We start from the raw sequence: 27,943 nt of genomic DNA, 5'->3' as shown, positions 1-27,943 counted from the left end.
TCAATGTCCCCCACTCTGTCCCCTCAATGTCCCCTCAGTGTCCCCCCATGCCACACCCATGTCCCTCCATGTCCCCCTCAATGTCCCCTCCATGTCCCCCCACTGTGCCCCCCCCGTGTCCCCCCCCGTCCCCTCCATGTCCCCTCAATGTCCCCCCCCGTCCCCTCCATGTCCCCCCAATGTCCCCTCCGTGTTCCCCCATGTCCTCCCCGCTGTCCCCTCAGTATCCCCTCAATGTCCCCTCCATATCCCCCCAATGTCCCCCCGTGTCCCCGCTGTCCCCCGGGGCCACATTCCTGCTCCCCCGCCCCCGCGGCTCGCGGGAATGCGGCCGGACAAAGGCCACCAGTGTCCCCGTCCCCCGGGCCACCCTCGGTGTCCCTCTGTGTCCCTCAATGTCGCCTTTGAGCGGGGTCCCCGCGGCCCGGCCCCCCCGCGCCCATTGGCCGGGATTTGGGGACAGGGCCACCCTAAAACCGCGTCCCCGCCGCTGTCCCCTCCGTGTCACCGACCGCCACCATGTCCCCGAGGGCCACCCGCCGCCTCCTCCTCGTGGCCGGGCTCGTGGCGGCGCTGGGTGAGCTTGGGGACAAGGGACGGTCCCCAAAAAGGGGGTGGCAAGGGGGGTGGGGGGGACAGGAGAGGTTTGGGGGTGGCCCTGGGGATGGGGACACGCGGGGCTTGGGGACTGTCACCTCAGCATGGGGACACGCGGGGCTTGGGGACTGTCACCATGGTTTGGAGATTGTCACCGAGCCTTGAGGAGTGTCACCGTGGCTGTCATCTTGGCTTGGGGACTGTCACCGCGGTTTGGGGACTTGGGGATTGTCACCACAGCTTGGGGATTGTCACCATGGCTTGGGGAGTGTCACCTTGGTTTGGGGACTGTCATCAAGCCTTGGGGAGTGTCACCATGGTTTGGGGGGTGTCACCAAGACTTGGGGACTGTCACTGAGCCTTGGGGAGTGTCACCACATCTTGGGGATTGTCACCATGGTTTGGGGACTTGGGGACTGTCACCATGGCTTGGGGATTGTCACCGCACATTGGGGATTGTCACCTGAGCTTGGGGATTGTCACCTGAGCTTGGGGACTTGGGGACTGTCACCTCGGCTGGCAGGGGACAGCGGGGGTGGCACCAACCTGGACACAGTGGCGGGTGGCGGTCAGGACAGTTTTGGTCACTGTCACCAACCTAGGGACAGCTGGGGGTGGCGGCCAGGAGGGTCCCAGAGCTGTCACCAAGCTGGGGACAGGGACGGGTGTGGCTGCCATTGTCACCTCCTTGGGGACAGCTGGAGGTGGCGGCCAGCACAGTCCCGGTCGTTGTCACCTCCTTGGGGACATTGTCAGGGGTGCCACACCCAGCCCTGCTGGTGTCACCGAGCTGTGGCCCCTCCTTGGGGACATTGTCGGGGGTGGCTGTCAGGACAATGCCGGCCATTGTCACCTCCCTGGGGGGACAGCTGGGGGAGTGCCACACCCAGCCCTGCCCGTGTCACCCACGGGGACACTGTCCCCTCCGTGCCACCCATGGGGACAGCAGTGCCACCACCCCGTTGTCCCCTTCATGCCACCCATGGGGACAGCGATGCCACCACCCCGCTGTCCCCTCTGTGCCACCCATGGGGACAGCAGTGCCACCACCCCGCTGTCCCCTTCATGCCACCCATGGGGACAGCGGTGCCACCACCCCGCTGTCCCGTCGCAGCCCTCGCGCTCCCTTTGGTGGCACCTTGGTGACACTCCTGGCTGTGGTGGCACCTCGGGGACACTCCGGGCTGTGGTGGCAGCTCGGTGACACTCCGGGCTGTGGTGGCAGCTCAGTGACCCCGCCCCGCGCGGGGGGGGCGGGGCTGTGACGTCACTGTGTGTCGCTGTGTGTGTCACCAGGGGTGTCGCCGGTGTCCCCAATCCACGTGTACACGCAGCGCGAGGTCCACGGCACCGTGGGCTCCAGTGTCACCCTGTCCTGCAGCTTCTGGTCCAGCGAGTGGATCTCGGAGGACATCTCCATCACCTGGCACTTCCAGGCCGATGGCTCCCGCGACAGCATCTCCGTCAGTGTCACCGCTGTCCCCACGCTGTCCCCAAAATGTCCCCGTTGTCCCCAAGCCGTCCCCATTGTCCCCATCCTGTTCCCGCTGTGCCTCGGTGTCACCTCGTCCCCGTGGAGCCTTCCCTGGTGTCTTCTTGCGCTGTGGTGGCACTGGGGTGTCCCCAGAGTGTCCCCACAGTGTCCCCACAGTGTCCCCAAAATGTCTCTGTTGTCCTCATGGTGTCCCCAAAATGTCCCCATTGTCCCCAAGCCATCCCCGTTGTCCCCAGCCCGTCCTCGTTGTCCCCATCCTGTTCCCGCTGTGCCCCGGTGTCACCTCGTCCCAGTGGAGCCTTCCCTGGTGTCTTCTTGCCCTGTCCCCAAAGTGTCCCCAAAGTGTCCCCAGTGTCCCCACAGTGTCCCCAAAATGTCCCTGTTGTCCTCATGGTGTCCCCAACCCCCAACCCATTCCCATTGTCCCCAGCCCGTCCCCGTTGTCCCCATCCTGTTCCCGTTGTGCCCCAGTGTCACCTCGTCCCAGTGGAGCCTTCCCTGGTGTCTTCTTGCGCTGTGGTGGCACTGGGGTGTCCCCAGAGTGTCCACATTGTCCCCATGGTGTCCCCAGCCCGTCCCCATTGTCCCCAACCTGTCCCTATTGTCCCCAAAGCGTCCCCATCCCATCCCTGCTGCTCCCTGGTGTCACCTCATCCCAGCAGAGCCTCCCCTGAGGGTGACACGGTGTCTTCTTGCTCCATGGTGGCACTGGGGTGTCCCCAAGGTGTCCCCAGTGTCCCCATGCTGTCCTCAACCCATCTCCATTGTCCCCACAGTGTCCCCAACCCATCCCCATTGTCCCCATCCTGTCCCCATCACTCCCTGGTGTCACCTCATCCCAGCAGAGCCTCCCCTGAGGGTGACACGGTGTCTTCTTGCTCCATGGTGGCACCGGGGTGTCCCCAAAGTGTCCCCAAGGTGTCCCCAGCGCCTGCTGGTTCTCAGCACCAGCCCCAGAGGACAGAGCTTCCCTTGAGGTGACACCGTGTCCCCTCACACCGCAGTGTCCCCACAGTGTCCCCGCAGTGTCCTCATGTCCCAGTCCCACCCTGCAGGTGACACCGTGTCCCATCACACTGAGGTGGCACTGGGATGTCCCCACAGTGTCCCTGTGTCCCAGTCCCACCCTGCAGGTGTCACCCTCCCCCCTCAGTGCCACCACCGGCACTTCCATCCCTCTCCCACCCCCTCGCCCCGCTGTCCCCTCTGTCACCTGGGTGACCTCGATGTCACTGCCACCCCGGATAACCCCGGTGTCCCTGTTGCCCCAGGTGACCCCGATGTCACTGTCACCCTGTGTGACCCCGGTGTCCCTGTTTCCCCGGCTGACCCCGGTGTCACTGTCACATCGATGTCCCTGTCGTCCCGTGTGACCTCGGTGTCCCTGTCCCCCCGGCTGACCCCGGTGTCCCTGTCCCTCCGGTGTCGCTGTCCCCGCGGGTGACCCCGGTGTCGCTGTCCCGTCCCAGATCTTCCACTTCGCCAAGGGCCAGCCCTACATCGACGACGTGGGGACGTTCAAGGAGCGCATGGAGTGGGCGGGGAACCCGCGGCGCCGCGACGGCTCCATCGTCATCCACGGGCTGGAGCCGAGCGACAACGGCACCTTCACGTGCGACGTCAAGAACCCGCCCGACATCGTGGGCAAATCCTCGCAGGTCACGCTCTACGTGCTGGAGAGAGGTGCGACACGGCTGGCACCTTGGGGACACGGCTGGCACCGGGGGGGACACGGCTGGCACCTGGGGGGGACATGGGTGTCACCTCCCTGGGGGGGACACGGCTGTCACCTGGGGGGACATGGCTGTCACCGGGGGGGACACGGCTGGCACCGGGGGGACACGGCTGGCACCTCCCTGGGGGTACGACACGGCTGGCACCGGGGAGGACACGGCTGGCACCGGGGGGAGACATGGTTGTCACCTGGGGGGGACACGGCTGTCACCTGGGGGGGACACGGCTGTCACCTCCCTGGGAGTGGGGACACTGAGGTGGGGTCACCTGCACTGCTGTCAGTGACACCGGGTTGGTGTCACCTCCCTGACCCTGCTGGTGGCGGGGACACCGGGCCAATGTCACCTACACTGCTGGCAGGAACACGGGGCTGGTGGCACCTCCATGATCCTCTACTGGTGAGGGTGACACTGTGCCACTGTCCCCTCCCTGCTGCTGGAGTGTGACACGCTGTCGCTGTCCCCGCAGTGCTGCCCCGTTACGGTGTCACTGTCCCCTCAGTGTCCCCCACTGTCTCGGGGGTGACACAGTGCCAATGTCCCCGCAGTGTCACTGTACCCTCAGTGTCCCCCACTGCCGGGAGGTGACACGGTGTTGGTGTCACTGTCCCCGCAGTGTCCCCGCTGTCCCGGGGGTGACACAGTGCCAATGTCCCCGCAGTGTCCCCGCTGTCCTGGGGGTGACACACTGTCCCTGTCCCCTCAGTGTCCCTACTGTCCTGGGGGTGACACGCTGTCCCTGTCCCCGCAGTGTCCCCACTGTCCCGGGGGTGACACAGTGCCACTGTCCCCTCAGTGTCCCCGCTGTCCCGGGGGTGACACGCTGTCCCTGTCCCCTCAGTGTCCCCGCTGTCCCGGGGGTGACACAGTGCCAATGTCCCCGCAGTGTCCCCGCTGTCCCGGGGTGACACGCTGTCCCTGTCCCCGCAGTGTCCCCGCTGTCCCGGGGGTGACACGCTGTCCCTGTCCCCGCAGTGCCGCCCCGTTACGGTGTCGTGCTGGGCTCCGTTATCGCCGGGGCGCTGCTCGTGGTGGCCGCGCTGGTGGCGCTGGGTTACGGCGGCCGCTACTGCTGGCGGCGGCGCCAGGCGGCTCTGCAGCGGCGGCTCAGGTCAGCGGGACCCCTCCCCAAATTGGGACCCTGCCCCAAACGGGGACTGCTCCCCAAATCGGGACCCCTCCCCAAATTGGGATCCTTCCTTAAATGGGACCCCTCCCCAAATAGAGACCCCTCCCCAAACAGGGACCCTGCTCCAAATAGAGACCCCTCCCCAAATCGGGACCCCTGCCCAAACAGGGACCCTTCCTCAAACCGGAAACCCCTCCTCAAACTGGGACCCCTCCCCAAATAGGGACCCTTCCTCAGACTTGGACCCCTGCCCATATCGCGACCCTCCCCAAACTGAGACCTCTCCCAAAAATCGGGATTTTCCCCAAACAGGGACCCCTCCCCAAATTAGGATCCCTCCCCAAATTAGGACCCCTCCCCAAATTAGGACCCCTCCCCTAAATGGGGACCTCTCCCCAAACCGGGACCCTCCCCAAATCGCGACCCCTCCCAAAATCGGAACATTCCCCAAACAGGGACCCCTCCTCAAACCGGGGCCACCGGGGGGCACCAATTCCATCATCCCGAGCCGCGACCCCTCCCCAAACCGGAGGCTGCACTCCCACCATCCCTCGCCCCTCTTTCCCCCACACCGGGGGTCCCGCGGGTCACTCCCACCATCCCGACCCCGTTTTTCCCCATTTTCCCCCCATTTTCCCCCCTCAGCGCCATGGAGAAGGGGAAGCTGCAGCGCTCGGGCAAGGAGGGCTCCAAGCGCAGCCGGCAGGTGAGCGCCGAGCGGGGCGGGGGGCACGGCGGGCTGTCCCCCCTGTCCCCCCGGTCCCCAGGCTCGCCGGGGGCTGCGGGTGAAGCCCCCCTGTCCCCGCAGGCCCCCGTGCTCTACGCCATGCTGGACCACGGCCGCAGCGCCAAGAAAAGCAAGGGCGGCGCTGGCAAGGATAGGAAATAGCGGTTAGCGGGCAGGGAGGGACCCCCGGGGGCGGCCGGGGCTTCGGGGGACCCCCGGCCCCCCAAAGTCATCATGACCATCGAGATGGAGCTGCGGGGGGAGCCCCAGGCCGCGGCCCCGCCCGCCGCCCGCTCGCCGAGCCGGGGCAGCCTCAAGAACGCGCTGCTGAGCATCATCAAACCCAACTCGGGGGGCTCCTGAGGGACCCTCGGCGCCCGGGACCCCGGCGAGGAGCGGGGTGTGGTCCTCGCCTCGGGTCCCTTCGCCTTGGGGACAGCGCTGGCGACAAGCGCGGCTCCTTCCCCCCGCCCCGCCCCGGCCACCCTCGGTCGCTCCCTGCCCAGCCCCGGGTGGGATTTGTGCCCCGGAACGCGGGGTTGGGGTCGCTGCCCCCTCCCCGGGGCCGTGTCCCCCTCCCCTGAATTCGGGGTTTTTTTTCTCTGTGCCCCCCAATTTCGCTCCTTTTCTGGCCGTTTTCTCGTCTCTCCCCGCGATCGAGCCCAAATGACGTCGCGGGGTGGCCCCTTTGTCCCCTTTGTCCCCCCATTAACCCCCGCGCCCCGTAACCCCCGGGACCCCTCCCCAAACCCGGCTGGAGCCCCGTGGGAGGGGGCGAGGCTGCGGCCGGGCTGGGGGAGCCGCCCCGGACGCGTTTTGTACCCCCTGTCCCCGTCCCTGTCCCCTCCGTGTCCCCGTGGTGCCATTAATAAAGCTGACATCTCCGGGAGCCCCGTGTCACTGTCACTGTCCCCACACCACGGCGACATCGCTGTCACCCCCAGCAGGGAGGTGACACCTGCAGGGTGACCTGGTGGCACCCCAGAGTCCCCAATGCCACCACCCTCCCTTAATTAAAGCTGTAATTAACACAGCCAAAGCTAAGGGTGGGTGGGCTTTGGTGTCCCATCCTGTCCATTGTCCCCTCGGAGGGGGTGGCTGTCACCTTCTCATGGAGGGAGGGGACAAAGACCCCGGCCCGGCGCTGAGGGGGCATTTGGGGGCACGGAGCATTGCGGGAACGGGCAGGGAGCGGCCCCGGTGCCCCCCCGGTGCCCCCCCGGTGCCGTTGTCCCTTTCCCTAATAAGTCAGCGCTGCCCGACCCCGCCGTGTCCCCTGGGGCCGCCGCCGCTGTTTTTCTTTCCAAGGAGCTATTTCTGCACCGGAGCGCGGCATTGCGGGGCCCTGGGAACCGCCCCGAGCCCCCCAAAACCCGGCTGTGGACCCTCCAAAATTGGGCTGAGAATCCCCCCGAAATCCTCCCGTGAACTCCCAAATCTGGCTGCACACGCATCCCAAAATTCGGCTGCGAACTCCCCCAAAATCCTTCTGCAATTCCCCCCAAAACCTGGCTGTGAAACCCCTCCAGATCCTCCTGCAAATCCCCCAAAATTCGGCTGTAATCCCCCCAAAAATTCAGCTGTAACCCCCCCAAAATTCGGCTGTAATCCCCCCAAAACGCTCTCACTGGGGACCCCTCCCCAAATTCCTCCGAGCCCCCAGCGCAGCCTCCTCTTCCTCACTCTTTATTCTCTACGCGGGCCAAAAGCCCCTCGGGGTGCAGGGGACAGCGACAATGACAGAAATGTGGGGAGGGGGCGGTGACAGTGACAGAAATGTGGGGACCCCCGATTTCTTGGGCTGAGGGCTGCAGCGGGACCCGTCCCCCCGTTTGGGGACACCGGGTGTGTCCCTCGTTTGGGGACACCGGGCTTGTCCCCAACGCCACCACGGGACAGGAAAATGGGGAATTCCATGGAAAAATTGGGATCCCATGGAAAATTGGGGTTCCCATGGAAAGCGGGGGGTCCCACGCCGCCCCCTCCCCAGGGCCACCTCCCCTTGGGGACACGGGGCTGTGTCACCCCCCCAAATCCCCCCAGGTGTCACTCGCGGTCCCCGCACCGGGCAGGGAAGGGTCGAGGTCCCCTCGGGAGGGTCCCCACGGGGTTTGGGGGTCCCGGGGGGTCCCCACGGGGGTCCCGGGGGTCCCCTCAGGGCCGCGGCTCCCCCCGGCGCTGGCGGGAGCGGCGGAAGCGGCCCTGGATGGCGAGAGCCGCTCGCTCCGTCTCGGGCGCGCTCAGGTCGATGTCGATCTCCTCTTCCTCCTCCTCTTCCTCCTTCTTGGGATCAGCTTTGGCTGCCGGGCAGGGGGGGACAGGACGGGGACACGCTTGGGGACAGCCTGCCACCCCCATATTGACCATGGGGACACCCTGCCACCAACCTTGGGGACAAGGAACAGCCTGGCACCCCCAGACTGACTGTGGGGACACTCAGATGGACACACTGCCATCCCCCTGGGGGACACGGGACACCACGGGACCCCTCCCAGGGGGGACACCACGACACTTCCGAGGGGACAGGGGAGGTCCCCAAATGCACGCAGGTGCCACCCCCCGCAAGGACGGGGACAATGGGGGGACCCTGGTGACAGAGGTGACAGAGGTGACAGCGGTGACAGCGAACCCGCGCTCCTCACCTTGCTGCTGCCCACCGGGGGCCTCCGCCGCGGAGGGGGGGACACGGGGACTGCGCTGCGGAGAGAGGGGACCCGGAGGTGACACAAGGTCCCCGCATTGTCCCCACATTGTCCCCAGGGCCCCCACAGCCTCCAGCCCGAGTGGGGCTCACGGGGGCTGCGCTGAGAGGAGGGCCCGGGGGGACAGGGGAGGTGACACCGGTGGCCTGGGGTCCCCAAAGTGTCGCCCCTGTCGTGGTCCCATTGCCGCTCCCAGCGCTGCTCCCCGCCCGGTGCTGGAAGCCCCGGGAAAAGGGGCAGAGTCCCGGTTCCGGTGCCTCCCGGTTCCCGCACCTCGCTCATCCCCCCCGTTACCCCCCGGTGCCCCCGTTACCCCCCGGTGTCCCCACCTCGCTCATCCCGCCCGGTGCCGCCGCCGCTCCGAGTGCGGGATTGGCGCTGCCTCCGCCGCGTTTATAGGCGCGGGGTTTGAGTGACAGCAAGGAGCAGCCAATGGGGAGAGGGGGTGGGTCCGGCAGGGGACACGCCCATGAGGGTGGCTCCTCCCCCCCGATCAAGGAGCGACGGATACGGGGGGGACATTGGGGACACAGAGGGGCATTGGGGACATTGGGGACATTGGGGGGGACATTGGGGGGGACATTGGGGGGGACATTGAGGACACAGAGGGGACTCGGGGACATTGGGGGACATGGGAACATGAATGGGACAAGGGGACATTGGGGGACGTAGGGGGACTTTGGGGGCATGGGGACACAGGGGGATGTAGTGGGACCTGGTGGACATGGGGGACACGGAGGAATATTTGGGATATTGGGGACATTGGGGACATGGGGACACAGCAGGACACAGGGAAACATCTGGGATATTGGGGACATGGGGGGACATTGGGGACACAGGGGGACATTGGGGACATTCGGGGACACGGGGAACTGGAAGACACAGGGGGACACTGGGGACATGGAGACATTGTGGGACATTCGGGACATGGGGACACAGGGGAACACCGGTGACATTGGGAACATTGGTGACATTGAGGACTTTGGGGACATGGGGACCCAGGGGACACGGAGGAATTGTGGGACACTGGGGACACTGGGGACATGGGGACATGGGAGGTGGGACGGGGGCACGAGGGGACACAGGGGAGCTTGAGGGCACCAGGGTGACCCTGAGTCCCCCAAGTGCCACCCTCCTGTTGGGGTGACACCTGGGGACAGAGCACAGGCGCTGTCCCGGGATGGTGGCACTGCCAATCCCCTTATGGCGCTGGTGACAGTGACCTCCCTGTGGGGACAGCGGTGGCAGGACGGCCACCACCGTGTGTGACACGGGGTGCCACCCTCACCTCGCGGCTGTGACATCCTGGCTGTCCCCTCCGTGCCTCGCTGTCCCCTCTGCGGGTCTCTGTCCGTCTGTCTGTCCCCGTGTCCCTCTGTCCCCGCTTGTCCTGCCCCAGGTGCCACCCCCAGTGCCACCCCCGGTGCCACCTGTCCCCCCCCGCCCCGCGCTCTGTCCCCGCCTGTCGCAGCCCCAAGTTCAAGGTTCAAACTCCACGCGGCCCTTCCTGGGACCGCCGGTGACACGCGGGGACAACCGGGACAGGAGGGGACACACAGAGACCGGAGGGGACAGCCGGGACAGGAGGGGACATCCGAGGACCGGAGGGGACACACAGAGAACGGAGGGGACACCCAGGGACCATCAGGGACACTCGGGGAATGGAGGGGACACTCGGAGACCTCCAGGGACACGCGGGGACCGCCGGGGACATGGAGGGACACGATGTCCCCTCACTGCGAGGGGACAATTCCCTGTCACCGACAGCACCGGGGGACACCGACTCAGGTACCGCCAGCAGGGGGACAGGAGGGGACCGGAGGGGACAGGAGGGGACAGGAGGGGACACATAGGGGCTGGCGGGACAGACGGGGACCAGCAGGGTCACTTTGTCCCCATTGGGGACATGTTGGGGCTGGCGGGGACACTTGGAGACACTCAGGGACATTCGGGGACCAGAGGGGACACTCAGGGAATGCAGGGGACACTCGGGGGCTGGCAGGACACGCAGGGACAGGAGGGGACACCACGGGGACAGGAGGGGACACCGTGGGGATGGGGGAGTTCGCATGGGTGACAGCGCCACGGGACGCGGTGACTCGAGGTGGCCTCGAGGGGACGGGAGCGGTGCTGGCTGTGTGTCACCCCCGCTGTCCCCGTGTCCCCAGGCGAGTCCCTGCAGAGCCCCCCCGGCACAGCCCAGGACCCCCCTGGGGACACGGAGGCCGACGGTGACAAAGTGTGCGCCGTGTGCGGGGACAGGGCTAACGGGTACCACTTCCACGTGATGAGCTGCGAGGGCTGCAAGGGCTTCTTCAGGTGGGGACACCGCGGGGACACTGAGGGGACACCGCGGGGACACTGAGGGGACACTGAGGGGACACTGTGGGGACACTGTGGGGACACTGTGGGGACAGCCGAGGATAACCGGGGACAGCTGGGGATACTGCAGGGACAACGTGGGGATGGTCAGGGACTGCTGGGGACACTGTGGGGACAGCTGGGGACAGCCAAGGATAACCGGGGACACTGCGGGGAGGCTACGGGGACACCATGGGGACACGTGGGGACACTGTGGGGACACTGTGGGGACACTGCGGGGACAATGTGGGGACACTGCGGGGACAATGTGGGGACACTGTGGGGACACTGCAGGGACAAGGTGGGGACAGCTGGGGATACTCTGGGGACACTGTGGGGACAGTTGGGGACACTGTGGGGGCATTGCGAGGACAGCTGGGGACACTGCAGGGACACCGTGGGGACAGACGGGGACACTGTGGGGACACCGCAGGGACATTGCGGGGACACTGCAGGGACACCACGGGGACAGTTGGGGCCAGTTGGGGACACCGTGGGGACAGCTGAGGACACTGCAGGGATGCTGCAGGGACAGCTGGGGACAGGGAGGGACAAAATGGGGTGGGACAAGGGGACAGGGTGAGGGGACAAAATGGGGAGGTGGGGACAGGAGGGACTGGGGAGGGAGAGGAGGGTGGCACAGGACGGTCCCATGGATGGGGACAGCACGTGACAAAAGGGGACAGCCCTGTGGCTGAGGACACACGGTGACAGCGGCTGTGTCCCCATCCTGCAGTGGCAGTGGCAGTGTCCCCTTGGTGGCAGTGCCCGTGTCCCCCTGGTGGCAGTGTCCCCATGCCGAGGTGGCAGTGTCTCCATTCCTGGTGGCAGTGTCTGTGTCCCCTCGGTGGCAGTGTCCGTGTCCCCCTGGTGGCAGTGTCTCCATTCCTGGTGGCAGTGTCCCCCTGGTGGCAGTGCCCGTGTCCCCTCGGTGGCAGTGCCCGTGTCCCCCTGGTGGCAGTGTCCCCGTGTCCCCCTGGTGGCAGTGTCCCGGTGTCCCCGCAGGCGCTCCATCCTCAAGGGTGTCCGTTTCTCGTGTCCCCTGGCGCGGCGCTGTCCTGTCACCAAGGCCAAGCGGCGACAGTGCCAGGCCTGCCGCCTGCAGAAGTGCCTGGACGTGGGCATGAGGAGGGACAGTGAGTGACACGGGGGACACCGGGGGACACCGGGGGGACACGGGGCAGGGCAGAGAGGGAGGACATACAGGGGACACAGGGGACAGGGGACATGGGGGAGCAGCCGGGTGGGATGACGGGGACAGAGTGGGGTGGCAGGGGAGGGGACAGAGGTGGCAGCAGGGGATGTGGTACAGCGGGGACAGCTGGGACCTGCTCGGGTGTCCCCGATCGCTGTCACCTGTGGCTGCGGTGACAGCGGTGACACGGGCCGGGGGTGGCAGTGATCATGTCGGAGGAGGCGCTGCGGCGGCGGCGGGAGCTGCGGGGACAGCGGGGACAGCCCGGGGGACAGCGGGGACACGAGGGACAGCGGGGACACGAGGGACTGACGGCAGAGCAGCAGGAGCTGATCGCGCTGCTCATCGGCGCCCACCAGCGAACCTTCGACTCCAGCTTCTCGCAGTTCATGCACTGCTGGGTGAGCGGGGACAGCCCTGTCGCCAAGGGGACATCTCTGTCCCCAAACGGGACATCCCTGTCCCTAAACGGGACCCCTTGTCCTCAAACGGGACACCCCTGTCCCCAAACGAGACATCCCTGTCCCTAAACGGGACCTCCTGTCACCAAATGTGACCCCCTGTCCCCAAACTAGACCCCTGTCGCCAATGGGACCCCCTGTCCCCAAAGATGTCCTCACTGTTCCCAAAGATACCCCAGCTGTCCCCAAAGATGTCCTGACTGTCCCCACAATGTCCCAAATGTCCCAAAAGGTGTCCTGACTTCCCCCCGTGTACCCTGACTGTCCCTAAAAATGTCCTGACTGTCCCCACGTGTGCCCAGATTGTCCCTAAAAATGTCCTGACTGTCCCCACGATGCCTCAACTGTCCCCAAAAATGCCCCAACTGTCCCCAAAGATATCCTGACTGTCCCCACGATTCCCCACGCGTCCCCACCGCCACCCCGCCTGTCCCCACTTGTCCCCAGCGCTGTCCCCTCGCTGTCCCCGGCGCTGTCCCCTCTCTGTCCCCTCTCTGTCCCCGCCTGTCCCCTCGCTGTCCCGCCTGTCCCAGCGCTGTCCCCTCGCTGTCCCCAGCCCGCCGTGCGCCTGCTGGTGCCGAGCCCCCCTGGCGGGGCTGTCGCGGCGGGGGTGTCGCTGTCGCTGTCGCCGCGGGAGGAGGCGCTGCCGGACGTGCTGTCGCTGCTGCCGCAGTTCGCGGACCTGAGCACGTTCATGATCCAGCAGGTGATCAAGTTCGCCAAGGAGATCCCGGCGTTCAGGTGCGCGGGGGACACCGCGGGGGGCCGGCGGTGGCGGGCGGGTGCCACCCCGCTGCCCTGTCACCGTGTCGCCGCCGTGTCGCCGCCGTGTCCCCTCCCCCGGCAGGAGCTTGCCAATGGAGGCGCAGATCTCGCTGCTCAAAGGGGCCACGCTGGGCATCTGCCAGATCCGCTTCAACACCGTGTTCAACCCGCGAACCAAGGCCTGGGAGTGCGGGCAGCGCTGCTACACCATCCGCGACGGGGCCCTGGGTACCGTGGGGACAATGGGGACAGCTGGGGACATTGGGGACACCTGGGGGCATTGGGGACAATGGGAGTGCGACCAGCGCCGCTACACCATCCGCGACGGGGCCCTGGGTACCGTGGGGACATTGGGGACAGCTGGGGATATTGGGGACACTGGGGACAGCTGGGGACATTGGGGACAATGGGAGTGCGGGCAGCGCTGCTACACCATCCGCGACGGGGCCCTGGGTACCTGGGGACACCTTGGGGACACCCGGGGACAGTGGGGACAATGGGGACACCTGGGAACATTGGGGACACGGGGACACCTGGGGACATTGGGGACACCTGGGGGCATTGGGGACAATGGGGACACCTGGGGACACTGAGGACAGTGGGGACAATGAGGACATTGGGGACACCTGGGAGTGCGGGCAGCGCTGCTACACCATCCGTGATGGGGCCCTGGGTACCTGGGGACACCTTGGGGACACCTGGGGGCATTGGGGACACCTTGGGGACAATGGGGACAATGGGAGTGCGACCAGCGCTGCTACACCATCCGCGATGGGGCCCTGGGTACCTGGGGACACCTTGGGGACATTGGGGACACCTGGGGGCACTGGGGACATTGGGGACACTGGGGACATTGGGGACACCTGGGAGTGCAGGCAGTGCTGCTACACCATCCATGATGGGGCCCTGGGTACCTTGGGGACACCTTGGGGACACCTGGGGGCATTGGGGACACTGGGGACATTGGGGACACTGGGGACACTGGGGACATTGGGGACATTGGGGACACTGGGGACAACGGGAGTGCAACCACCGCTGCTACACCATCCGCAAACCTGGGTACACCTGGGGACACCTTGGGGACAATGGGGACAGCTGAGGACACAAGGGGACAGAGCCTCCAGCTGTGCCAGGGGAGGCTCAGGGGGGAAATTTGGGAAAATTCTTCCTAAAAATAGGAAAAACCCTTGGAAGAGCTGCCCAGGGCAGTTCAGAGCCACCACCTGGAGGTGTCCCTGGAGGTGACACTTGGTGACAATGCAGGGACCAATCCCAAAGCCACTCCCTGCCTTAACCCAGGGATTTGTGTCCCTCCCAGCCGGGTTCCAGCAGGTATCCCTGGAGGTGACAATGGTGGGGACCAATCCCAAAGCCACTCCCTGCCCTAACCCAGGATTTTGTGTCCTCCCTCCCCAGCCGGGTTCCAGCAGGTGTACCTGGAGGTGACACTTGGTGACAAGGGTGGGGACCAGTCCCAAAGCCACTCCCCACCCTAACCCAGGGATTTGTGTCCCCCCTCCCAGCTGGGTTCCAGCAGGTGTACCTGGAGCCGCTGCTCAAGTTCCACGAGAGCCTGCGGCGCCTGCGGCTGCACGAGGCCGAGTACGCGCTGCTCCAGGCCATGCTGCTCTTCTCACCAGGTAAGCCCCACCTTGGCGGGGACACGGGGACACCCCAATGTCCCCAAAGCCCCGCTGAGGTCACCCCGTGTCCCCTCAGACCATGCTGGCATCGCCCAGCGCGAGGCCATCGACCAGTTCCAGGAGAAGGTGGCGCTGACCCTCAAGAGCTACATCGACCACCAGCACCCCCCCGAGGAGGGCAGGTGAGCTTTGGGACGGGGTGGCATTGTCCCCAAGGGGGTGGGGACGGCCACCAGAGCGGGCTGGGTGTCCCCCAAGGTTCCTGTACGCCAAACTGCTGCTGCTGCTGACGGAGCTGCAGACGCTGAAGGTGGAGAACACGCGGCAGATCCTGCACATCCAGGACCTGTCGGCCATGACGCCGCTGCTCTCCGAGATCATCAGCTGAGCACGGTCCCCCGTGTCACCCTCCTGTCCCCAAGTGTCACCCCCAGCTGCCTCCAGGCACAGAGTAAAGCTCCTTTATTTATCCTGGCTCCCGGGCGTGTCACCGCGGGGAAACTGAGGCACGGCCGCCATGGGGACAATGGGGAGCACCCCCATGGCAGCGGCCACCCCCAGAGAGTGGCACTGGGGACAACGAGGACCCTCAGCCCCCCCCGTGGCGCTGTCACTCGCTGTCCCCAGCCCGCCGTGTCCCCGCTGTCCCTGTGGCACCTACACGGCCTGGCCTGGCAGCTCCCTGAGCAGGACGGTGCCACCACACGCTGTCCTCGTGTCCCCACTGTCCTGTCCCTGCTCTCCCATGTCCCTGCTGTCCTGTCCCCATTGTCCCCGCTGTCCTGTCGCTGCTATCCCCACTGTTCTCATGTCCCTGCTGTCCTGTCCCCACTGTGCCATCCCCACTGTCCTGTGTCTGTTGTCCTGTACCTGCTGTCTCCACTGTCCCCGCTGTCCCTGTTATCCTGTCCCTACTGTCCCCTGTCCCCACTGTCTTGTTCTCCTGTCCCAGCTGTCCCCAGTGTCCCTGCTGTCCCACTGTCCTGTCCCCTCTGTCCCCCCTGTCCCTGCTGTCTCCGCTGTCCTGTCCCTGCTGTCCCACTGTCCCTGCTGTCCCCTGTCCCCGTGTCCTGTCCCCCCTGTCCCTGCTGTCCCCTGTCCTGTCCCTGCTGTCCCTGCTGTCCCCCTGTCCTGTCCCTGCTGTCCCTGTCCTGTCCCTGCTGTCCCCGCTGTCCCTGTCCCTGCTGTCCCCCTGTCCTGTCCCCACTGTCCCTGCTGTCCCCTGTCCTGTCCCTGCTGTCCCTGCTGTCCCCCTGTCCTGTCCCTGCTGTCCCCCTGTCCTGTCCCTGCTGTCCCCTGTCCTGTCCCTGCTGCCCCTGTCCCCGGGCTCATCCCACGGTGACGGTGAAGCCGCAGTGGAAGCGGCTCCTGCAGTGGTTCAGGAACGCTCCCAGCGCCAGCGTCACCGGCAGCGGCGGCAGCTTCTTCTCCAGCACCCCCCCCACGCTCCAGTTGCTGTCCAGGAGCCCTGCGGGGACAGGGGACACTCAGTGACACCGACAGGGGACACGGGGACACTCAGTGACACTGACAGGGGACATTCAGTGACACCGGCTGGGGACACGGGGACACTCAGTGACACTGGCTGGGGACACGGAGACGCTCAGTGACACCGGCTGGGGACACAGGGACACTCAGTGACACTGGCTGGGGACACGGAGACGCTCAGTGACACCGGCTGGGGACACAGGGACACTCAGTGACACTGACAGGGGACAGGGGACACTCAGTGACACCGGCTGGGGACACGGGGACACTCAGTGACACCGGCTGGGGACACGGGACACTCAGTGACACCAGCAGGGGACACGGGGACACCTGAGTGACACAAGCAGGGGACACAGGGACACCTGAGTGACACCAGAAGGTGACACAGAGACACTCAGTGACACCGTCAGGGGACAGGGGACACTCAGTGACACCGGCTGGGGACACGGGGACACTCAGTGACACCAGCAAGTGACACAGGGACACCTGAGTGCCAGATGACAGTGGGGACATCTGAGTGACACAAGCAGGGGACACGGGGACACTCAGTGACACCGGCTGGGGACACGGGGACACCTGAGTGACACCGGCAGGGGACACAGGGACACCTGAATGCCACCAACAGGTGACTGCAGGGACATCTGAGCAGATCCCTGGCAGGTGACAGTGGGGACACCTGAGCGCCACCAGCTGGTGACAGTGGGGACACTGAGTGCCCCTGGCAGGTGCCAGTGGCCAGGAGGGGACACGAAGGGGACACGGAGGGGACACGGAGGGGACACGGAGGGGACAGTGCCCACCTCTGAAGACGGCGTTGGCCCCGGGCAGGGTGAGCTGGTAGCCGAAGGTGAAGGTGCTCTCCTGCAAACGGGTGTTGGCCTCCAGCTCCACACCCACCTGCACCTGTGGGGACAGTGGGGACACCGTGGGGACAGCGGGGACACCAAGGGACACTGTGGGGGACATTTGGGGACACGCACCTGCTCGTTGGCCCGGTGGTAGTAGCTGGCGTGGGCTCCTCCATAGCCCACGTTGAGCGTTGTCACCCAGTTCGGGGCTGTAACAGAGAAAGGCAATGTCCCCAGGGGTCCCCAAGGTGTCCCCAAGGTGTCACCAAGTTGTCCCTGAGGCATCTCCAGGTTTCCCCAGGTGTCCCCAAGTGTTCCCAGGCGTCCCCAAGGTGTCCCAGAGGTGTTCCTGAGGCCTCCCCAGGTCTCCACAAGCTGTCTCCAGGTTTCCTGAGATGTCCCCAGATGTCCCCAGGTATCCCCCAGATGTCCCCAGGTGTCTGCAGGCATCCCCAGCTGTCGCCATCTGTCCCATCTTTCCCTATTTGTCTTCATCTGTCCTATCTGTCCCTGCAATCCCCATCAGTCCCAGATGTCCCCAGCTGTCCCCAAGGTGTCCCAGCTGCCCCCATCAGTCCCCATCTGTCCCCTGCTATCCCCATCAGACCCACCTGTCCCATCAGTCCCATCCATCCCCACCTGTCCCCAAGATGTCCCATCAGTCCCCAGTGTGTCTCATCTGTCCCCATCAGTCCCCATCAGCCCGTGTCCCCATCTATCCCCATCTGTCCCCAGTGTGTCCCCTCTGTCGCCTCGTGTCCCCAGGTATTCCATCTGTCCCCATGAGTCCCCAGTGTGTCCCCTCTGTCCCCAGTGTCCCCAGGTGTCCCATCTGTCCCCAGTGTGTCCCCAGTGTGTCTCATCTGTCCCCATCAGTCCCCATCAGCCCCTGTGTCCCCATCTGTCCCCAGGGTCCCCAAGGTGTCCCATCTGTGCCCGGTGTCCCCAGGTGTCCCATCTGTCCCCAGTGTGTCCCCTCTGTCCCCAGTGTGTTCCCTCTGTTCCCAGTGTCCCCCGTGTGTCTCATCTGTCCCCATCAGCCCCTGTGTCCCCATCTATCCCCATCAGTCCCCAGTGTGTCCCCTCTGTCCCCTGGTGTCCCCAGGTGTTCCATCTGTCCCCAGTGTCCCCAAGGTGTCCCATCTGTCCCCAGGTGTCCCCAGTGTGTCCCATCTGTCCCCAGTATGTCTCATCTGTCCCCATCAGCCCCTGTGTCCCCATCTATCCCCATCTGTCCCCCAGGTGTCCCATCTGTCCCCATCAGTCCCCAGTGTGTCCCCTCTGTCCCCAGTGTCCCCAGTGTGTCTCATCTGTCCCCATCAGCCCCTGTGTCCCCATCTATCCCCATCTGTCCCCATCTGTCCCCAAGGTGTCCCATCTGTCCCCAGTGTCCCCAGGTGTTCCATCTATCCCCATCTGTCCCCAGTGTGTCCCCTCTGTCCCCAGTGTCCCCAAGGTGTCCCATCAGTCCCCAGGTGTCCGTACCCGAGTATTTCCCGGCCAGGGTGAGGATGGCTCCCTCCTCCCCGGGCCGTCGGTGGTACACGAGCTCCCCGCCCAGCACCAGGCGGGCGGTGACGCTCTGCAGGAAATGTGCCACCACGATCACTGCGGGGACAGCGGGGACAGCCACGCCTCAGACGGGGCCCTGGCACCGGGGGGAGGGGGGGCTGGGGTGGGGCTGAGTGGGGCGGGGCAGGGCGGGGCAGGGCGGTGTCCCTGGGGTGGGGCCGGGGCGGTGTCCCCAGGGTCACACAGAGCCGGGCACAATCTCAGCAGTGTCCCCAGGGCCGGGCACAATCTCAGCAGTGTCCCCAGGGTCACACAGGGCCGGGCACAGTCCCAGCAGTGTCCCCAGGGCCGGGCACAATCTCAGCAGTGTCCCCAGGGTCACACAGGGCCGGGCACAGTCTCAGCCCTGTCCCCAGGGTCGGGCACAATCTCAGCAGTGTCCCCAGGGTTGGGCACAATCTCAGCAGTGTCCCCAGGGTCGGGCACAATCTCAGCAGTGTCCCCAGGGTCACACAGGGCTGGGCACAATCTCAGCAGTGTCCCCAGGGCCAGGCACAGTCTCAGCAGTGTCCCCAGGGTCACACAGGGCTGGGCACAATCTCAGCCCTGTCCCCAGGGTCACACAGGGTCGGGCACAGTCTCAGCAGTGTCCCCAGGGCCGGGCACAATCTCAGCAGTGTCCCCAGGGTTGGGCACAATCTCAGCAGTGTCCCCAGGGCCGGGCACAATCTCACAGTGTCCCCAGGGTCACACAGGGCCGGGCACAATCTCAGCAGTGTCCCCAGGGTTGGGCACAATCTCAGCAGTGTCCCCAGGGCCGGGCACAATCTCACAGTGTCCCCAGGGTCACACAGGGCCGGGCACAGTCCCAGCAGTGTCCCCAGGGCCGGGCACAATCTCAGCAGTGTCCCCAGGGTCACACAGGGTTGGGCACAATCTCAGCAGTGTCCCCAAGGTTACACAGGGCTGGGCACAATCTCAGCAGTGTCCCCAGGGTCACACAGGGCCGGGCACAATCTCACAGTGTCCCCAGAGTCACACAGGGTCGGGCACAGTCTCAGCAGTGTCCCCAGGGTCACACAGGGCCTGGCACTCACCGGAGCCGCCCAGCAGGTCGGGGTTGCCCAGGGTCAGCGTGGCCGTGCAGTCCTCGCCCCGGTACTCGCCGTCGAACTGCCACGTCACAAACTTGGCCTGGTGTGTCTGGGGACAGGGACAGAGCTGCTGGTGGCACCAGGGGACGGGCAGGGAGCGGCTGGCACGGGTGTGGCACCCCCGGCTCACCTGGAACACGGCCTTGGCACGGAGGTGGTCACCCAGCAGGTGCAGGGCCTGGGCATTGAGGCTGCCACTGCTGTCCATGTCCCCAAGCAGCATGGGGAACACCTGGGGACAGCACAGGGATGGGGACAGGGACAGGGGGACACCTGGGGACAGCACAGGATGGGGACAGGGACAGGGAACACCTGGGGACAGCACAGGGCATGGGGACAGGGGACACCTGGGGACAGCACAGGGATGGGGACAGGGGATGGGGACACCTGGGGACAGCACAGGGATGGGGACAGGGGATGGGGACACCTGGAGACAGCACAGGGATGGGGACAGGGACAGGGGACACCTGGGGAAAGCACAGGGATGGGGACAGGGGATGGGGACACCTGGGGACAGCACAGGGCATGGGGACAGGGGACACCTGGGGACAGCACAGGGATGGGGACAGGGGATGGGGACACCTGGGGACAGCACAGGATGGGGACAGGGGACACCTGGGGACAGCACAGGGGATGGGACAGAGACAGGGACAGGGGACACCTGGGGACAGCACAGGGATGGGGACAGGGACAGGGGGACACGTGGGGACAGCACAGGGCATGGGGACAGAGACAGGGACAGGGGAACACCTGGGGACAGGGGAACACAGGGACAGGGGGACACAGGGCCACCACCAAGCACCCCTGGGGCTGGCTGGGACCTGGCACTGCGGCCATGGTGAGGCCACCAACGAGCCCAGGGCCACCTGGGGCCACCAGGGCCACCAATGACCCCAAACCACTGATGACCACAAGGCCACCAATGACCCTGGAGCCACTTGGGACCCCCCCTCACCCGAGGGCCACCCACATCCCTGAAGCCACCAATGACCCCAGGGCCACCCTGAGGCCACCAACCACCCTTGGGTCACAGATGGCCACAGTGAGCCACTGGTGGCCTGGCGGTGACCATGAGGCTCCAGACCAGGTGACATCCCCCGTGCCACCCCCGCTGCCACCCCTCAGCCCAGTGTCACCCGCGCTGTCACCTCGGTGGGCCCCAGCTGGCGGTCCCCCACGAAGGTGGCGTTGAAGCGGTACCCGGAGGGGCCCAGGGTGCTCATGTGCACCGTGTGTGTCACCTGCGGGGACAGGGACAGCTCCCAGGGACAGGGACAGCGTGGGGGGGCATCCCACAGGTGTCCCCAGGTGTCCCCTGTCCCACCTGGAAGTGGCTGCTCAGGGTCTTGGTGACGATCAGCTTCACCCCCTCCATCTGCGGCGGGAACACCTCTGGGGGGACACGGCTGTCACCCCTGGGGACACGGCTGTCACCCCTGGGGACACAGTTGTGACCCCCAGGAATGGCTGTCACCCCCCAGGTGACACCCTCAGCCCCGTTTTGGGGACAGCAATGACACCCCAGGGCCAGCCCGCCAGGGGACACCGCTGCCACCCCCGCTGTCCCCTCCTCACCCCAGTGTCCCCTGACCCCGGGGCTCTCCGGTGTCCCCTCAGCCCCTGTGTCCCCTCACAACCCCTCTGTCCCCTCAGCCCCGCTGTCCTCCCCCGCGCTTCCCCGCCGTCCCCGCACCTTTGCAGAGCCGGTGCAGCTCATCGAAGCTGCCGGGGTTGCCGCGGGGCTGGGCCCGGCGCGGGGCCCGGCCCTCGGCGTTGCCCATGGCCCCTCACGGGCCCCCGCCGGCCGCCGCCATCGCGGGCGGCGCCGCCCGGAGCGCCTTCAGGGGGGGCGCCGCCGCCATCTTGCCTGCGGGCAACGCGCGCCGCCCATTGGCTGAGCGGGGAGGGAGGGACCGCGCCGGAATGCGACCCCTCCGGCAACCTGGACCCGAGCGGGGATGTTCCGTGGCGGGAGCGTTCCGCGCTACCCTCCGGTCCCGCGCGTGTCCCCAAATCCCCAAATCCCGAGTGTCCCCAATTCCCGCGTGTCCCCCTCATGTCCCCAAATCCCCACTGTCCCCAAATCTGGACCCCCCCATGTCCCCTCCCCGTGTCCCCTCCCTGTCCCCTCTGTCGCCATCGCCCCACTGTCCCCTCCCCGCGCCACCCCCGCGTGTCCCCTGCCCTGTCCCCATCCCCGCAGTGACCGGGGGGACTGCGACCTTTGTCGCCGGTGCCACCGCCGCCCTTTGCCCCCGTGTCCCCAGCCCGGTGGGGGTCGGTGACAGCGCGGGCGACAACCTTCGGCCCTTAGGGACAGAGGGGACAGGAGGGGACAGGAGGGGACAGGGCCCCCCCGCGCTGCCCCTCGGCCCCGCCGTGTTTGCCCGGGGGGGCGGGATCGGGATAAAAACGGGGCCGGGGGAGGGGAGACCCCAAAACTGCAGCGACACCGGAAAGGTGAGGGGACAGCGGGGGACAGGGACAGGGACAGGGACAGGAGGGGACAGGGATTGGGACTGGGGACAAGAGGGGACAGGGAGGGGACAAGGGATGGGGATGGGGACAGGAGGGGGACAGGGACAGAGGACAGGGACGAGGATGGGGACAGGGGACAGGATCGGGGACACGGGATGGGGATTGGGATTGGGATTGGGGACAGGGACAGGGAACGGGGAGAGGGGATGGGGATTGGGATTGGGGACACAGAGGGGACAGGGATTTGGGGACAGGGGACAAGGATTGGGGACATGGAGGGGACAGGGATTGGGGAGAGGGGACGGGGACAGGGACGGGGGATAAAGATTGGGGATGGGGGGGACAGGGACAGGGATTGGAACTGGGGATAGGATCGGGGACAGGGGACAAGGAGAGGGATTGGGGACAGGGAAAGGGGACAGGGGACACGGATTGGGGTTGGGAAGTGTTTATGGGGTTGGGATGGGATCCGTGGGATGGGATGGGATTTATGGGATGGGGCTGGAAGTTTCCATGGGGTTGGAAGTTTCTATGGGGCAGGGACGGGATGGGATGGGATGGGATGGGATGGGATGGGATGGGACGGGACTGGAAGGTTCTATGGGGCAGGAATGGGATGGGATGGGGTTGGGTTGGAAGTTTCTGTGGGGCAGGAATGGGATGGGATGGGATGGGACGGGACGGGACGGGATGGGGCTGTAAGGTTCTATGGAGCAGGAATGGGATGGGATGGAAGTTTTTATAGGATTGGAATGGGGTGGGATGACGCTGGAAGTTTTTATGGGGCCGGGATGGGATACGATCCATGGGATGGGTCTGGAAGTTTCTCTGGGGCTGAGACGGGATGGGGCTGGCAGTCCCCATGGGGACACAAGTGCCACCTGTCCTCGGTGTCCCCGCAGCCATGCCGCTCCCCGCGCTGGCCCTGCTGCTGCTGCTGCTCGCCGCCCGCCCCGGGGCCGCGCTGCCCGGGCAGGACGGGCCGGGGCAGCTCCCGGAGCAGCCCCCGGAGGAGCCCGCGGGCAGCGCGGATTTCCTGAGCCAGCAGCTGCAGAGCCTGAGCGAGCTGGTGAGCCGAGAGCTGCCCCCGCAGCTGCGGCCCCAGGAGCTGCGCGCACAGGCCGGGTACGGGACCGGGACCCCTCCCCAATTCCCGGACCCCACCCAGGACACCTCCCATGCCCAGGATCTGTCCCCATTCGGGACCCCTCCCCGGGACCCCTCCCCATTTCGGAACCTCATTCCGGGACCCTTCCCCATTCCGGAACCCTCCCCGTGACCTCTCCCCTCCCTTCCTGAGACCCCTCCATGGGACCCCTCCCCACTCGGGACCCTGACCCCGACCCCTCCTTGGGACCCCCTTGGGACCCCTCTTCTCCTCTTCCCGTGACCCCTCCCCTCTTGGGACCCCTCCTTTCCCCTCCCGTGACCCTCCCCAGACCCCTCCCCTCTCTGGGACCCCTCCCCATCCCCGCTGACCCCCCCGGTGCCCCCCAGGCTGTACCTGGAGCGCGCTAACAAACAGCTGGAGCCGCTGGCCCGGGAGCTACAGAACAACGTGCTGGGGCTGTTCTCATCCCTGCTGGGGCTGCGCCGGGCCGAGACCCCCGAGACCCCCTGAGACCCCCGGGGGGACACCCTCGAGACCCCCTGAGAGCCCCACATGGACCTGGACTGAGCGCTGAGACCCCCGGGATGGGCATGGACACAGCCCTGAGAGCCCCTGAGACCCCCACAGGGACCCCAAATACAGCCCTGAGACCCCCATATGGACCAAAATACAGCTTGGAGAGCCCCCCACACACCCCAACACAGCCCTGAGCCCCCCGCCCCAAATCCAGCCCAGAGCCCCCCCAAGAGCCCTGAGCCCATCACAGAACCCCAAATAAAGGCCTGAACCTCCCCTGTGTCCTTGGAATTGGGGCTGGGGGATTCCCTGGGGTGTGGATGTCATCTGGGCTGGAGGAAATGTGGAGGGGTCCCTGGGGGGTTTTGAAAGGGGAGGGTGGTCCCTGTTGCCGTTTGGGGGGGGTCCCTGGGGTGGGGGGGATCCACGTATCTGTGGGGGTTTCGCTGGGCTAGATGAGGGGGGTCTCTGGGGTTTTGAGAGGGGTCCCTGGGCCTTTTGGGGGTCCTCATTGCTGTTTGGGGGGGGGTCCCTGGGGAGGGGGAGGTCCCTGTTGCTGTTTGAGGGGGGGTCCCTGAGGAGGGGGCGGTCCCTGAGGAGGGGGCGGTCCCTGGACTGTGGGTGCCGCCCCCTCAGCCAAGCCCCGCCCACCTCGCTTCTCTCTTCCCTCACTAAAGATGGCGGCGCCGCCTCACGCACCGTGCGTGCCCTCACCCAAAATGGCGGCAATGACGTCACCGCACCCGCCCCTCCCGTAGACAAGATGGCGGCGCCGTGCCGGGGTGGTGGCGTGACGTCACTTCCGGCGGGGCGGCATGGCGGGGCCCGGCCATGGCGGACGCGGCGGCGCGGCGGGCGGTGGCGGAGCTGCCGCTGCTGCGGGCACCGGCGGGACCCCGGGACCGCGAGGGCTGGGCCGAGCGGCTGCGAGAGGAATACCGGGCGCTCATCCAGGTGCGTGCGTGGCGTTCCTCCCCTCACGGTTCCCGCCTGGCCGTGCTTCCTTTTCTTCTCCGGCCTCTCCCGGTGTCTCAAATCCCTCCCGGTTTTCCCCTCGCGGTGTCGCTCCGGTGTTCCCCTGTTGCTCTATTCCTCCTTCCAGAACACACCCATGTGCCCGCCGGTGTCCCCCGGTGTCCCCTCGATACTCCCGGTGTCACCCCCCGGTCCCACCCGGTGTTCCCCCCATGGGTGCCCTCAATACTCCCGGCGTCCCTCAGTCCCTCCCGGTGTCCCCTGTCACCCCCCGGTGTCCCCCCTTGAGTCCCCTCAATACTCCCGGTGTCCTTCAATTCCTCCCGGTTTTCCTCCTCGATGTTCCCCGTCTTCCCCCGGTGTCCCCTCAATAGTCCCGGTATCCCCCCGGTGTCCCCTTGACACTCCCGGTGTCCCCCCTTTCCCGGTCCCGGTGACTCCCCCGGTCCCGGTGACCCCCCGGTAAGCCCCGGTGACCGCCCCGGTGTCCCGGCAGTACGTGGAGAACAACAAACGGGCTGACACCGATTGGTTCCGTCTGGAGTCCAACCCCGAGGGCACCCGGTAAGGGGGGAGGGGGCACCGGGACCCCCCCCTCGGTCACACCGGGACCCCCCGGGATTGTCACAAACTCACCCAGGGCAGCTCCGGTGTCCGTGGGGGGGTCCCAGCACCGGGGGAGGGGTCCCGGGAGGGTCTGAGGGAAATTTGGGGAGGGGTTCTCGGGGGGCTGCTCGGTGACCGGGGGGGTCCCAAGAGGGTCTGAGGAGTTCTGAGAGGGATCTCAGGTGGGGTTGAGGGGTTTTGGGGGGGTCTGAGGGGTTTTGGGGGGGTCCCAGGGTCACTGAGAGGTTTTGGGGGGTGTCCGAGGGGGGTCCCAGGGTCACTGAGAGGTTTTTAGGGGTCCCAGGGGGAGTCAGAGGGGTTTTGGGGGGATCCCAGAGAGGGTCTGAGGGTCTTTGGGGGGGTCTCAGGGGTGTCTGAGGGGTTTTGGAGGGGTCTGAGGGGTATTGGGGGGGGTCTCAGGGTCACTGAGGGGTTTTTGGGGGGCTCACTGAGGGGTCCCCCCATGTCCCCAGGTGGTCGGGCAGGTGCTGGTACATCCATGAGCTGCTCAAGTACGAGTTCAACATCGAGTTCGAGGTGAGGAGGGGTATCAGGGGGGCGGTTTTGGGGGGGGGGTTTTGGGGGTGCTGACCCCCCCTGCCCCCCCCTCAGATCCCGGTGACGTACCCGGGCACCGCCCCCGAAATCGCCATCCCCGAGCTGGACGGGAAAACAGCCAAGATGTACCGGTGAGGGGGGGGGGGTCTTGGGGAGGCTTTTGGGGCCGTTTGAGGGGGTCCCGAGGGATTTTGAGGGGGTTTTCAGGGGGTCTGAGGAGTTTTGAGGGGTCCTGGGGGATTTCTGGGTAGCTTTGAGGGGGTTCTGGGCATGGGAGGGGTCCTGGGGGTTGCTTGGGGGAGTCCTAGGGGGGCTTGAGGGGGTCCTGGTGGTGTTTAGGGGGGTCCTGAGACTCAGGAGAGTCTGGAAGGGGTCTTGGGGGGGTTCAGGAGCAGTCCTGGGGAGAGTTTTGGGGGTCCTTGATGTTGCTTGGGGGGGCTGAGGGGTTTTGGGGGGGGGGTCCTGGGGGAATTTGAGGTGTTTTGGGGGGAATCTGAGGAGTTTTGAGGGGTCCTGGGGTGGCTTGGGGGGGTCTGGGAGGGGTCTGAGGGGTTTTGGGGATTGGGGGGGGTCCAGGAAGGATCCTAGAGGGAACTTGGGGGGGGTCCTGGGGTTCAGGGGGGTCTGGGAGGGGTCTTGGGGAGGGGATTGGGGAGAGGTTTGGAGGGGTCTTGGGGGGTCCTAGGGAGCCTGGGGGGGGACTTGGGGAGGGGTCCTGGGACTCCAAGGGGTCCGGGAAGGGTCCTGGGGGGAGCTTTGGGGGTCTGGGGGGGAGTTGGGGCTTGGGGGGGAGATTTGGAGGGGTCCTGAGGGGGTCCTGGGGCTCAGGGGGGGGTCTGGGAAGGATCCCGGGGGGTCCCAGGGGGTCTGAGGGTTTTTGGGGGGGTCTGCGGGTTTTTGGGGGGTCCCAGGGGGGGTCTGACAGCTCGGTGTCCCCCCCAGCGGGGGTAAGATCTGCCTCAGCGACCACTTCAAGCCCCTGTGGGCCAGGAACGTGCCCAAGTTCGGGCTGGCACACCTGATGGCACTGGGGGTGAGCACCGGGGGTGGCACCGGGGGTGGCACCGGGGTGGGGGGCACACAGGGGTGGCACCGGGGGGCACCAGGAAGGGATTTGGGGGGCACTGAGGAGGGGTCCTGAGGAGGGTTTTGGGGCTTGGGGTGGCACTGGGGTATGGGGGGACACTAGGGGGCGCTGTCACCTCTGTAGGGACAGCAGGGAGAGGGGACAATGGGTGGGTCACTCATGGGGAGGTGACAATGACGGGGAGGGGCTGTCAGATTTTGGGGTGCGGGATGTGACACTAAGGGAGGGTGACACAATCTGGGGGGGAGTGACACCCATAGAGGCAGTGTGACATTTATGGGGATTGTCACCCTTATGGAGGTGTGACACTGAGGGGGTGACACCCATATAGGGGGTGTGACACCAAGGGGGGTGGCACGTTCTGGGGGGATGACACATTCTGGGGGTGTGACATTGAGGGGGGTGTCACCTTTTCAGGGTGGGGGGTGTGGCATGTTCTGGGTGTGTCCCCACCCCACTGACCCCTGTCCCCACAGCTGGGTCCCTGGCTGGCTGTGGAGATCCCGGACCTGATCTCCAAAGGCCTCATCCAGCACAAGGAGAAGTGACCAACCTGGGGGGACCTTGGGGGTCCCCCACCCCATTTTGGGGGTCTCCCACCTCCCCATTCCCCTCGGGGGTCCCCCCATTCCTCTCCCAGCTGCTGCTACCCCTCCCCACCGCTTCGCTGCTGCTCCCCAATAAACGCTGAACCCCGATTTAGTGGCGGTTTGTTATTCTGGGGGTGACACGGAGGGGATTTGTGTGTCCCTCCCCAAAAACCCGCGAGGCTCGCGGCCCCTTTAAGACGCCGCGCGGTTTC

The 27,943-nt window shown here is 66.3% G+C and overlaps 4 protein-coding genes and 1 long non-coding RNA gene across 13 annotated transcripts; 3 read left to right on the top strand and 2 right to left on the bottom strand.

Annotated features, from left to right (window-relative positions):
• Window positions 1-418: 418 nt before the first annotated feature.
• Window positions 419-6,568, top strand: MPZ (myelin protein zero). The gene is made up of 6 exons (XM_074529254.1): window positions 419-577; window positions 1,894-2,060; window positions 3,562-3,775; window positions 4,801-4,936; window positions 5,600-5,660; window positions 5,763-6,568. Exons 1-6 carry the CDS (start codon window positions 520-522, stop codon window positions 5,841-5,843), a joined length of 717 nt encoding a protein of 238 aa, XP_074385355.1. The 5' UTR covers window positions 419-519; the 3' UTR covers window positions 5,844-6,568.
• Window positions 6,569-7,899: 1,331 nt separating this feature from the next.
• On the bottom strand, window positions 7,900-9,918 carry LOC141725506 (uncharacterized). The gene is made up of 3 exons (XR_012577324.1): window positions 9,672-9,918; window positions 8,324-8,378; window positions 7,900-7,981 (listed from the first exon to the last, which is right to left on the bottom strand). It is a non-coding gene; the product is annotated as an uncharacterized LOC141725506 (long non-coding RNA).
• NR1I3 (nuclear receptor subfamily 1 group I member 3) lies at window positions 9,910-15,284 on the top strand. 2 transcript variants are annotated; one of them, XM_074529248.1, is made up of 10 exons: window positions 9,910-10,171; window positions 10,552-10,702; window positions 11,750-11,880; window positions 12,144-12,340; window positions 12,957-13,141; window positions 13,248-13,393; window positions 14,582-14,607; window positions 14,715-14,805; window positions 14,885-14,990; window positions 15,067-15,284. In XM_074529248.1, the coding sequence occupies exons 1-10, from the start codon at window positions 10,045-10,047 to the stop codon at window positions 15,194-15,196; spliced, it is 1,290 nt and encodes a 429-aa protein (XP_074385349.1). In that variant the 5' UTR covers window positions 9,910-10,044; the 3' UTR covers window positions 15,197-15,284. The 2 variants fall into 2 exon arrangements, with proteins under 2 accessions (XP_074385349.1, XP_074385348.1); XM_074529247.1 differs by lacking the exon at window positions 14,582-14,607 and having other exon boundaries at window positions 14,689-14,805.
• On the bottom strand, window positions 15,254-21,726 carry TOMM40L (translocase of outer mitochondrial membrane 40 like). Of its 8 annotated transcripts, none has more exons than XR_012577323.1 (11): window positions 21,504-21,726; window positions 21,135-21,202; window positions 20,959-21,051; window positions 19,941-20,042; window positions 19,754-19,859; window positions 18,630-18,752; window positions 17,277-17,353; window positions 17,097-17,199; window positions 16,126-16,276; window positions 16,043-16,082; window positions 15,254-16,012 (listed from the first exon to the last, which is right to left on the bottom strand). XR_012577323.1 is itself a non-coding variant. In XM_074529251.1 (11 exons), the coding sequence occupies exons 1-9, from the start codon at window positions 21,589-21,591 to the stop codon at window positions 16,137-16,139; spliced, it is 900 nt and encodes a 299-aa protein (XP_074385352.1). In that variant the 5' UTR covers window positions 21,592-21,726; the 3' UTR covers window positions 15,254-16,012; window positions 16,043-16,060; window positions 16,126-16,136. The 8 variants fall into 8 exon arrangements, 5 of the variants coding, with proteins under 5 accessions (XP_074385352.1, XP_074385351.1, XP_074385350.1 ...); XR_012577321.1 differs by having other exon boundaries at window positions 15,254-15,977; window positions 16,016-16,060; XR_012577322.1 differs by having other exon boundaries at window positions 15,254-15,934; window positions 16,016-16,060.
• Window positions 21,727-24,703: 2,977 nt separating this feature from the next.
• UFC1 (ubiquitin-fold modifier conjugating enzyme 1) lies at window positions 24,704-27,839 on the top strand. Its single transcript, XM_074529103.1, has 6 exons — window positions 24,704-24,869; window positions 25,387-25,454; window positions 25,970-26,033; window positions 26,109-26,185; window positions 26,997-27,087; window positions 27,618-27,839. Exons 1-6 carry the CDS (start codon window positions 24,747-24,749, stop codon window positions 27,687-27,689), a joined length of 495 nt encoding a protein of 164 aa, XP_074385204.1. The 5' UTR covers window positions 24,704-24,746; the 3' UTR covers window positions 27,690-27,839.
• Window positions 27,840-27,943: the final 104 nt, after the last annotated feature.

This window comes from Zonotrichia albicollis, chromosome 30 (assembly GCF_047830755.1).
Source record: "Zonotrichia albicollis isolate bZonAlb1 chromosome 30, bZonAlb1.hap1, whole genome shotgun sequence".
NCBI lineage: Eukaryota > Metazoa > Chordata > Aves > Passeriformes > Passerellidae > Zonotrichia > Zonotrichia albicollis.
This window is presented reverse-complemented; position numbering and strand designations above follow the sequence as displayed.